The following is a 12,027-nucleotide window of genomic DNA, read 5'->3' on the forward strand; positions in this document are numbered from 1 at the left end:
ACCTATGGGCACTTCCTATGGGCTGAGCCCTGGGGAGCCCATGGTAAGTGTGCCCTGAGACCACTGCTCAGGAGGCATCCCCAGCAGGCATATTGAGGCACTCCCAGTCTCAAGGGGAAGGTAGCCACTCAGCAATTAATCACACAGAGGATAAATTACTGTTGAGAGAGGTGTGTTGAAGGGATGACAGCATGGGATCTAACCTCACATGGCAGGGGCTCAGCAGAGTCAGTGTCTTCGGCAAAAAGGGTTCTAGGAATTGCCCCCTGAATCTGGTGTGGAGAAACCCCCCTGCATAACTGAAGACAGACTTCATGCACACACTTTGGCACTTTCAGACTGTCACAATCACACACACACACTCATACATATATATGCACACACACACATACGCGCAGGCCCTGACACACACACACACACTACACACACTACACACATATACACACACATTAATATGGTTTGGCTCTGTGTCCCCATCCAAATATCATCTTGAACTGTAATCTCCATAATCCCACAGATTGAGGGAGAGACCTGGTGGGAGGTAATTGGATCATGGGGGGTGGTATCCCCCACGCTGTTCTCATGATAGTAAGTTCTTATGAGATCTGATGGTTTTATAAATGTCTGACAGTTCCTCTTGCATGTACTCACTATCTCTCACCTGAGATCTGCCACATCAGACCTTCCATGTCAGACCTCTCTTGCCATATCAGACCTGCCTTTCCCTTTTCACCGTGATTGTGTAAGTTTCCTGAGACTTCCCTGACCATGCAGAATTGTGAGTCAATTAAACCTCTTTCCTTTATAAATTACCCAGTCTTGGCCAGGCGCAGTGGCTCACGTCTGTAATCCCAGCACTTTGGGAGGCTGAGGCTGGCAGATCACAAGGTCAGGAGTTCAAGACCAGCCTGGCCAGCATAGTGAAACCCCATCCCTACTAAAAATGCAAAATTTGCTGGGCATGGTGGCACGTGCCTGTAATCCCAGTTACTCGGGAGGCTGAGGCAGGAGAACTGCTTGAACCTAGGAGACGGAGGTTGCAGTGAGCTGAGATTCTGACACTGCACTCCAGCCTGGGCAACAGAACAAGACTCTAACTATAAATACATACATACCCAGTCCTGAGTATTTCTTTATAGCACTGTGAGAATGAATACACACAAACATGCTCACATACATGCACACACCTATGCATGCTCACACATACACACATTCACACACACACGCACACACTGACACATATACATGTTTACATGCATGCACACACACATACATATACACACATGCTCACTTAATGTGCACATGTATGTAGTCATACATGTACATTCACACACTCACACTCACACACCCTGACACAGTGACATGCACTCACACTCACACACGTAGCCTGGGCCCACGATGCCCTACAACCATTGGCTGCTCTTCCACAGGCACTCACAACCTCAGTGACTTCAGTGTGTTTGTCTGCCACAGTCTTGAATTTGTTATCTAGTTCTTTCCTTCCAATGTGCCCCAAGCTCTGATATAAATGTGGTTGCCCAGTGCTCAACAGTGCACCGGGCAACTGAGATAGACTCCACTGTGCCCTCAGCTGCTGGGATCAGACAGCCTTAGACTCTCAGACCCACAGCCACCCACTCGGCTTTATGACACTGACAGCCTGTCCAGTTCCAATGCCAAGCTGGTTCTCCTCGCTCCTTCCCTACAGAACAGCCAGGTACAGTCCTCTGGCCACTGCTGCCTGGGCTCTTGCACCTCTGTGGGCAGCAGCCTTTAAGTCTCAGTTGTTCCCAATCAAGCTGTGGTCCCATTCCAGTCCCCTGCCCTCAAAACTCACGAGGGGGCTGCCTTTCTGACTCTGCTGATTTCAGTGACTCCCTGGCTCCTTTCATTCATCCATTTCTTCATTCATCAGCTAGTGTAAAGTATTTGATCCACTGTGATCGTCACCAGAGTGCTGCTGACGCAGTTTCTGGCACACAACAGGGTGTTCAGATGAAGATAACCAGAACTGACTGTCAGTGCCCAGGAAGTAAGGGCAGCCAATGCATCCTGCAGGGTGCCACCCACAGAGAAGGAGACAGCAGGCGCTTTCTTCCCTGTTGCCTGACGCAGGAAGCCTCCAGAGACATGCAAGCTCTCCTCCTTCACCCAGAGGAACTGTGAACACCAGAGTATGACCCCCCCCAACAACAACAGCCCTTGGGCGTAAGCCAAAGAGGCAATTTGCTGAATGCCTCATCATTCAGGTCAGGAAAGGGGCTCCTGTGCTCCTGACAATTGCTCGTAAGAAGGCAGCGTTCCCAGGAACCCACATGCAGAGCAGGGCCAACGTGGGAGCTAATGGACACTTCTCGGTGGCACTCCACCATGTGCTCCCACCCCTCCTTCTCTCATTTCATTCTATTCCCAAAAGTATCAGACTCTCCTCATGCATGGAACAGAAAACAAATAATAAGTAAAACACTAACTCATTTTCTAAACAAAATAAAACAAGGAAAAGAAGTAGAGATGAAGCTGGGCACATGCCTCACACCTGTAATCCCAGCACTTTGGGAGGCTGAGGTGGGCACATCATGAGGAGTTCGAGACCAGTCTGGCCAACATGGTGAAACCCTGTCTCTACTAAAGATACAAAAAAATTAGCCGGGCATGGTGGCACATGCCTGTAATCCCAGCTACTCGGGAGGTTGAGGCCGGAGACTCACTTGAACCTGGGAGGTGGAGGTTGCAGGGAGCCGAGATCATGCCATTGCACTCCAGCCTGGGTGACGGGGCAAGACTTTATCTCAAAAAATAAAAAAATAAAAAATAAAAATAGAGATGAGGCGAAACGGGGAGACAATTTTACTATGCAGCGTCAGGAAAGTTTGCTCCCAGAGGATCTTGGCTTGAATGTCACTCTCCAAATCCTGCGTCCTGTGTTCCCTGACCCCTCAACCTGATGCAGGGCCCCTGCCTCCTACCAGCTGCCATGGCATTCTGTGGTTGCTCATTCGTTGGTTTAATCATTTTAGTCTTTATCTCTCTACCAGACTGCGGTGAACTCCTTGAGGTCATGAATAATGTCTGCCTTGGCTCATAATCCAAATATCCCCATTGCCCAGTAAGTGCCTGGCATAGAGCAGATATTCACAAAATATACGTTATTTTTTTTTTTTTTTGGACCAGAGCACAAGGAGCATTCCACCCTGGTTTTATAATATAACATTGTATGTCAGGCTAGGCACAGTGGCTCATGCCTGTAATCCTAGCACTTTAGGAGGCTGAGGCGGGTGGATCACTTGAGGTCAGGAGTTCAAGACTAGCTTGGACAACATGACTCTACCAAAAATACAAAAATTAGCCAGGCATGGTGGCAGGCACCTGTAATTCCAGCTACTCAGGAGGCGGAGGCAGGAAAATCCCTTGAACCTGGGAGGCGGAGGTTGCAGTGAACTGAGACCATGCCACTGCACTCCAGAGCAAGACTCTGTCTCAAAAAAAAAAAAAAAAAAAAAAAATTCTTCATTATATGTCAGACCATTTTCCTAGGTCAGTGAATGGCCTTTGAAAATACTATTTGAATAGCTTCACAATGTTCCATCATGTTAATATTCCTCAATTTATTTTGCCATTTTCCATCGTCAGACAGTTAGCCCAACCTCAATGAGAAATGGAGGGCAGATATCTCCTTCTCTGGCAGGCATCTGCATATTCGGTTGAAACAAGGGTCATTTAGCTTGACATGCAGATAAGGAATCACTTGATTTAGCATACCCACCACCAGAAAGCAGCCTCAGACTATATCCTTGGGAGGCACAAAGTCACAGATGGCCCAGCAAAGACGCAGGGAAGGCCTCCACAGGACTGTCTAAGGGAGCTCTTTCTCCCTTTGTTTATTACAAAACTCACTGCTGTCTGCATCGTGCTCAGATCTGTGCTTAGTTCCATTTGCGTAAAAAATGAGTGAGGAACATAGTTTTCCTTCATTACAGGAAGCTGAATCAGAGGTGGCATTTGGGATCCGGATGGGAATTCAGGTCAGAGCCCTCAACTACCACCACCCATATGGGGTCTTGGCCTTTGCCAGTTATGATCTCCCTAATACAGCATCTATCAGACATTCCTCCCTGCCTTTCTAAACCAATCACCCTCTCACTGTGCCCCTTCTGCATTTAGGTCTTATCTCTGGGAGAGTGCCACTCACCTGGGCTCCAGCAATTTGGATTTTGAGCTCCTTGAGCTGAGAGAGGGACCACAGGTAGGGGCTCCTTACACAGAAGCAGCATATCAAGCTTTGCCATCAGACAGATGTGGGGCTTCCTCTCCCAGAACTGGGCAGGCTACTGAACCTCTATGAGCCTCAATTTCTCCATCTGAATAATGGGGATGGTGATATTTCCTACGTCAGGTGCCCCCAAACTGCGGCCCCCTGAGGCCATTTATCTGGCCCTCCTGCTGCACTTCAGGAAGGGACACCTCTTTCATTGGTGGGCAGTGAGAGGAGCACAGTATGTGGCGGCCCTCCAGCGGTCTGAGGGACAGTGAACTGGCCCCCTGTGTAAAAAGCCTGGGGATGCCTGCCCTACGTCATAGCATCAGGCGTAAATGAGGTCCTCTGTGTCTAGAGCTTGACACAGGCACAGAGAAACGCTCAATGACTCTTGGCTGTTATTTCACACCCAGCACCTAACCCCTTCCCTGGGACAAAGGCAAGGCTCAATGAAGGTTTCACGGATCAATGAACAGACAAATGAACAAGGGCAGGCGTTGGTTCAGTAGCCTTGGGCTGCGTCTCACTCTGCAATCGTTGGTTACAGCCTGACACAGAGTGGCCATGACACTCCACAGCGCCAAGTGCTGGGTTTGCCTTGGCTGGCTTTTTTCCCATTGAACTGATGGTTTGTTTGGGTCTGCTGGAGACAGTCTGGCAGTCTGTGAGTTCCGGAGTTTCCTGAGCCTGTCAGATTGCTCAATTTCTAAACTGAGATGCTCTTCAAACAGGTTACTTTCCACCCATGCAGGCCAACAAGAAACGGGGAGCATTTTAAGGAAATCGCAGAGAGTGGGGCCACTGCACTCCTGCCTCGTCTTTGACTACTGATCTGGTTTTCACTTAGGGAGCAGCCATGAGAGAGGCTAGATGTGGGGAGCAGTTTCATGTCCTGGAAGTTCTAGCACCACTCCGAGTCCCTCAAATCCTCATGCTGAACTTGGGTCCCCAGTGCTGTCAGAGGGACCAGGAACGTGTGGACCAAGGCATTCGGCTTCTTAGAGCAGCAGTGACCCGGGCAACATTCTAATGACCCAGGAGGATACCAAAGAGCTGAACCGCGCTAAGACATTGCCATGAGAAGCAGAAGCGCACAAGGCTAAGCCGGGGTGGGCTGCGGGGGTTGGGAGGCTCCACAGTCAGTGGTACATGGGTTCAGACCCTCTGACACTTACTAGCTGTGTAACTTTGGAGAAATTAGCAACATCTTTGAGATTTTACTCGCTTATCAGTAAAATTAGAATAATAATAATGCCTTCCATACAGGGCTGCAAAGGTTCAATAAGAATGCAGAAGGGTGATCCTAGCACTTTGGGAGGCCGAGGCGGGTGGATCACGAGGTCAAGAGATCAAGACCATCCTGGTCAACATAGTGAAACCCCGTCTCTACTAAAAATACAAAAAATTAGCTGGGCATGGTGGCGCGTGCCTGTAATCCCAGCTACTCAGGAGGCTGAGGCAGGAGAATTGCCTGAACCCAGGAGGCGGAGGTTGCGGTGAGCCGAGATCATGCCATTGCACTCCAGCCTGGGTAACAAGAGCGAAATTGTCTCAAAAAAAAAAAAAAAAAAAAAAATGTAGAAGGTGGCCAGTCGGGCGAGGTGGCTCACAATCCCAGCACTTTAGGTGGCAGAGGTCAGCGGATCACGATGTCAGGAGGTTGAGACTATCCTGGCTAACATGGTAAAACCCCACCTCTAATAAATAGACAAAAAATTAGCTGGGCATGATAGCACATGCCTATAGTCCCAGCTACTCGGGAAGCTGAGGCAGGAGAATCACTTGAACTAGGGAGGCAAAGGTTGCAGTGAACCGAGATCATACCTCTGCACTCCAGCCTGGTGACAGAGTAAGACTCCATCTCAAAAAAAAAAAAAAAAAAAAAAAAAAAAAAAAAAAAAAAAAAAAAAAAAAATGCAGAAGGCTTAGCGTAGCACCCAGTGTGCACACTGGGAGTTCTCAGTTTATGTCTGCTGTGATGGTGATGGTGACAATGACAACAATCAATGGCAATAAGGGTGGTGGAGAAACTGGGGGAAGTAAGAGAGGTGGTAAGGGTCAGGGAGATAAGGGAGGTGAGGGAGTGGGAGATGGGATGATGGTTATGGTGGTGGAGATGGGGGAGGCGGAGGTGGTGGTCATAGAGACACGTTGTCATATTTACGTGATTCTGCATCATGCTGTGAAGAGCCACTCAGCCACTTGCCTGGTTGGGGCTGAGAGCTTACTCCAAGAGAACTAAAGAGAACCTGGATGATCAATTTTCATTTTATAGACCTCCAAGTTGCAGCGACAGAGGGGAGGAGAGAGACCCTGGGCAGATGGCGTGCCTAGCCAGTCTATGTCGCTTTGCAAGGAATGCAGTCACGTCGGCATTCCCACAGTGAGGAGTCTCTGCATATAGTATAGTAGTATAGAAGCCATTCTTCACCTTGAAAGAAGCAGGGTTCCCTTGTGCACGGGACCACTGGGCACCAAGGCATCTTGCCAAATGTGGCATATCCGCCACATCTCCTCATCCTCACCATGGAGTGCTTCTTCTGGAACACACAAGCAATGTGCGGCTCCTTCTCGTACAAAGAGCTTGCTTCTACACTACCAACTGGGAGGCGTGCTTGCCTCCGGGACCCTGTGCTCTGTCACCCAGCCCCCCGGAGACCTGTGTCAGGCATCTGTAAACTGGTTTCCCTAGAGGAGAAACCCTGAAGCAAAGAAAAAAATCAAACAAGCTATTTGGGGATCAACCTCAGAACCTTTACCTTGGCAACACAGCATCCAAACCCATTCCCCTACAGGGTGGAACACCTTAGGAGAATCTGTTTTGAGTATATAAAGAAAACAAGCAAAACAGCCAAAATCAGATGGGATTGACGTTCAAAAATCCACAAGCTCTGACACCAAGTCTCACTCAGTTCTCTTTCTGGTTCTGGCAGGCAAGAAAGCTAAAGGAAAAGGAGGAAGAACATTTGTTTCCGACTCTTTGGTTTCCAGAATCTGGTTCCCATCCTCTACCTCCCATGACCCATAGGCAGCACAGGGAGCTGAGACAGGAGGAAACTGAGATAGCAGAGTGAATCCCAGGATGTGGCGGTCGGAGCCCACTTCTCTGTGCTGGGGGATGAGGCTACCGTTTCCCAGTGATGAGATGGGGCAAGTTAAACCAACTCTGTACAGCTTGTCTCTCTGGGCCACTGAAAGTCTCAAAGCCAGAGATTCAGTGTGCTCCAAGCAAGGAGAAGCTCAACACAGATGTCTTCCTCCTCCTCCTCCCGTCTCAGCTGCTGGACCTGGATCTAGGAGAGGGAGCCAGAGACACAAAGGAGAACACCAGCCATGTAGTTTCCTTTCCCACGGCACTCCACGTTTCTACGTTGGAGCCTACGTTGGGGCCTGTGTTCTAATTTTCTCCTTATATTCCTTTCCCAAGGTATGGTATCCTGGCAAAGAAAAGTCCCAGCCCTCATAAAAGACAAAGTCATTCAGGTTCCTTCCTACCTAACACCAACAGGTGGGCCATGAGCAGACCCTGTCCAGACAGAGAACTTCCTTTTCCGGCCAAGAGGCACTTGGAGGTTAACCCAACTGCTGCTCCAGTTCTCACCCTAGAGAAAGGGGAGTTGGCAACAGGCATGGAGAGCGCAGGATGGAGGAGGGAGGCACAGGAAGAGACAGAGCAAACCAGGCAGGAGGGTACTCACAGGGCATCGGTGCACCAGCCAGTATGCCTTCTCCTGGCAGTCCAGGGCATATCTATCCGCTTTGTTCCTCTCCTTTCCAGCCCTGAAAAAGCCATATTTAAGGCTAGTAAGACTTTGTAGCTTTGGATCAGTGATGCCCCCCGTTCCTGACGACCTGCATCCCTCTCCCAGCCTGCCCAAGTAATTCACTTATACCATAATGATAATGAACACAGCAAGCACTGACATCACACTTACGTACTAGTACTGCTCTAACCACTTTGACACGTATTAACTCTTTTAATCTCACTTAATCCTCTCAGTGGCCTTTTCTCACTTCACAGTTGAGACAAAGAGGGGGTGAATGCCCCATCAGCCCACCAGGGTCACACTGGCAGCGACTGGAAGAAGTGGGCTTGCACTTGGGAGTCGGGTGTGGGGTCCAGCTCCCTGGACAGCACAGTGCTGCCTGAGATCATGCTGCCACCACTAGCCCTAAATGAAACCAACTCCACCAACTTCACCACTGGAGCTCAGCGTGCATGGGCGACCTTCCAGGCTGACATTTGACCTCCTGGCTTAACTTTTCCCTGTTTGGGCAAACAACACACTCAATGACTGGACAGGCACCTGTGGGATGGTGACGAAGACGCTGGTCTGGAGAGTTCTCTCTCCTCCCTGCCTGTGTCTACAAAGCGTTTGCGCCAAGTCGGGGCTTTTCCTGAGCACACTTCATTGCTATAAAAGGTTATTCATGGCCCAGTGCAGTGGCTCACGCCTGTAACCCCAGCACTTTAGGAGGTCAAGGTGGGCAGATCACTTGAGGTGAGGAGTTCAAGACCGGCCTGACCAGCATGGTAAAACCCCATCTCTACTAAAAATACAAAAATTTGCCAGGCATGGTAGCACGTGCCTGTAATTCCAGCTACTCGGGAGGCTGAGGCAGGAGAATCGCTTGAACCCAGGAGGCAGAGGTTGCAGTGAGTTGAGATCACGTCATTGCACTCCAGCCTGGGCAACAAGAGCGAAACTCCATTACAAAAAAAAAAAAAAAAAAAAAAAAAAAAAGCGCTGTTGATTTTCCTTTCTATCTCTTAGTCTCTCCCTTTCTGGCTCCAGATGGGAAATGATGCAGGGCCTTCTTCCTCCAGGGGCAAAGTAACACTAATCATCATACCATGGGCCCCTTCTGTACCATTGCCACGGCAACTGGTTCTCACACTTGTTAATGCTTGTTTTCCCAGGCAACGTGGGATGACGCACACGCCCTCTGCGAGACAGAGTCAGTGGATTCATCTCCCCGTTAATGTACTGTGAAAAACATCATAACACCCAGGAAGCCAGATGGTGAACAGTGCCATTCCATTTGGGCGTTCCATCAGCCTCCTCTGGAAATTAAATATAAATGCTGTTGTTCCAACTTCCCCCTGACAGCCTAACTGGATTTTCGACCAGGTTAACTAGCCCCTGACCTCAGGAGCATGGGCCACAACTGGGCTGAGGCATTGTAGAGTTTCCACAATGCCGGCGAGTCTTGCAAATAGAGTCACTCTCTGATTTACCCCACGGGTCCTTTCCGGCTTTGTTCTTCTGCTTTTCTGAGACAGATGTTATTAGAGGAGAGTCGTGATAAAAGGAATGCAAGAGAGTTAGTGAACTAGCAATTACTTTAGTGTGTCATGTTGTGATTTTTTTTTTTTTTTTTTTTTTTTTTTTTTTTTTTTGAGATGGAGTTTCGCTCTTGTTACCCAGGCTGGAGTGCAATGGTGCGATCTTGGCTCACCGCAACCTCCGCCTCCTGGGTTCAGGCAATTCTCCTGCCTCAGCCTCCTGAGTAGCTGGGATTACAGGCACGCACCACCATGCCCAGCGGATTTTTTGTATTTTTAGTAGAGACGGGGTTTCACCATGTTGACCAGGATGGTCTCGATCTCTCGACCTTGTGATCCACCCGCCTCGGCCTCCCAAAGTGCTAGGATTACAGGCATGAGCCACCGCACCCGGCCCATATTGTGATTTGTTTTTTCAGCAACAGCATTTGCTTATTCATTTGCTCATTCATTCATTCGCTCGTTCATTCATTCGTTCTTCACGTACTCGTTGATCTTCCACTATTTTCCAAGCAGTGGGAGTCTACTGGCGAACCAAACGACATGTTCCCTGATCTGGAGTAGCTTTTGGACTAAACAGCACACACACAGTCAAAGAATCAAATAGACATGGTCCCCGCCTTTGAGTAGCCTTTGGACTAAACATCACATACACAAAGAATCAATACAGAATTGCAAAATGCGTTATGTGCCATAAGGAAACATTCAGGGTACCATCATGTAGAATCAGGAATGGCCTCTGTGGTGATTTTTAAATATGTCTACAATTCTTTGTCACTCTTTCCTTTGAAAGATGTGGGTCTATGTCTCCTCCCCTTGAAGCCAGGTGGGATTTTGTGATGGTTTCTACCAACATGGGACGTCAGGCATGGCCACAAATGGTGGGACAGCTGCACCTTCCTTACTGGAATATGTGGTCTTGAAGTCCCCAAACACCTGTGAGCAATCTCACAACCCTCCCTGAGGCTGCCATGCTGTGAGGAAGCTCAAGATAGACCACACACAGAGAGGCTACAAGGAGAAAGCAAGAAATGGCAGCCAGTTGCTCCAGGCCCCCATCTCCAGCCATCTGACAGAAACCACTCAAGAGACTAAGTCAGAACTGCTCAGCCAAGACCTTCCCAAATCCCTAACCTATAGAAGTCAGGACATATAATAAAATAATTGTTGCTGTTTTGAGCCACTAAGTTTAGGATGATCTGAATGCAGTAAGAGCTAATCAGAAAAAACCTCTCTGAGGAAGTGACATTGCAAGTGAGCGTTCTCCCTGACAGCTAGAGAAGATGGAGTGAGGCGATCTTACTTGTGTTTCAAACATGGGGAGTGAAATGGGAGGAGAGAGGCCAGTTGGGAGGATGTTGCCATGGTTCAGATGACGGCGAGGTTGGCTCAACCAGTGTAGAAGCCGCAGAGGTACTGATATGGGTGATACTGGAGGAAGAGGTTTGGAGAGTGAGGGAAAAACATTCCAATATGGACAAGGTAAGTTTGAGGTTTGACAGCAATGTGAGCTCTTCAGTAGATAGCTGGATGCTGAGTCTGGAACGTGGAAGAGGGGACTTAGCAAACAAAATGACGACTTTATGGGCCAACCTACATGGACAACCTCATTTTGTGCTGAGACTCTAAATCTGAAATCAGAGGCAGCCTTTAAGCCCTAAAATTAGTGGGGAAAAGCCATCTCAAATGGAGCAAGCTTTTTAGGAATCGCCCATTCCAGGGCACCCGGAAGTAAATGGAAGAAGGGAATGTCCCAGGATCTCGGTAGCACAGAGCTTTATCCTGACTGAGGCCAGGGCCTGGGTGGTGGACCTGCAGAGATCACTGAAAACAGCTCCGAGCTGCAAGAGCACATAGAGGGCGCTGGAAAGCAGACGTCAGGGTTCACGGTCCTGTGGGTTGCTGGGATCGTCCTACTCAGACCAGACAGGAGGAGGAGGGGATGGAGGGGCTGAGGGAGATAGACACATCTTACCCTTCTCTGTGTCCCTGGAGCCCAGCCCAGTGTTGGAACCCATCAGAAACTCAAAACTGGTGCAACAAATGGAATTAATTAATATCAGCCCAAGCTCTACCACTGTCTCACCAAGTGACCTCAGCTAAGTAATTTTCAACTCCCTAAGCCTCAGTTTCCCCATTTGTAGAAATGAATGGTGACAATAATTATTATTATAAGTATTTTGCCACACAAACGTAAAGTGAGACAGCACCCAAAAACTCACCAAATGATGCCTTATGAACAAATGCAAGTGATTAAAGATAACCCATGTAGTTTTGCCTCAAATGCGCCCAGGCAGAAACACGTTTGTGGCTAACGAGCAGAGGCAGCTCTCTCACAGATGTTCTACCTGATTCTAAACCCTAAGAACATATTTTCCCCCATGGAGGTTAATAAAGCTGTTCCGCCAGAAGAAACTATTTTTCCCAGACCAGCTCTCCTGTGAACAGTGTTCATCACTGCTCCAATACCTAGGCTGCTGGCTGA

The 12,027-nt window shown here is 48.7% G+C and overlaps 1 protein-coding gene across 2 annotated transcripts in view; it reads right to left on the reverse strand.

Annotated features, from left to right (window-relative positions):
- The window catches only part of RGS9 (regulator of G protein signaling 9), a 91,149-nt gene that overhangs the window by 51,566 nt on the left and 27,556 nt on the right, over positions 1 to 12,027 (reverse strand). For both annotated transcript variants that reach the window (XM_010342495.3, XM_003931800.4), the window contains exon 8: positions 7,954 to 8,035. In XM_010342495.3, coding sequence (XP_010340797.1) covers positions 7,954 to 8,035 — 82 coding nt within the window. The remainder of the gene's footprint in view (positions 1 to 7,953; positions 8,036 to 12,027) is intronic.

The sequence above is a fragment of the Saimiri boliviensis genome, chromosome 17 (assembly GCF_048565385.1).
Source record: "Saimiri boliviensis isolate mSaiBol1 chromosome 17, mSaiBol1.pri, whole genome shotgun sequence".
In the NCBI taxonomy this organism is placed as follows: Eukaryota; Metazoa; Chordata; class Mammalia; order Primates; family Cebidae; genus Saimiri; species Saimiri boliviensis.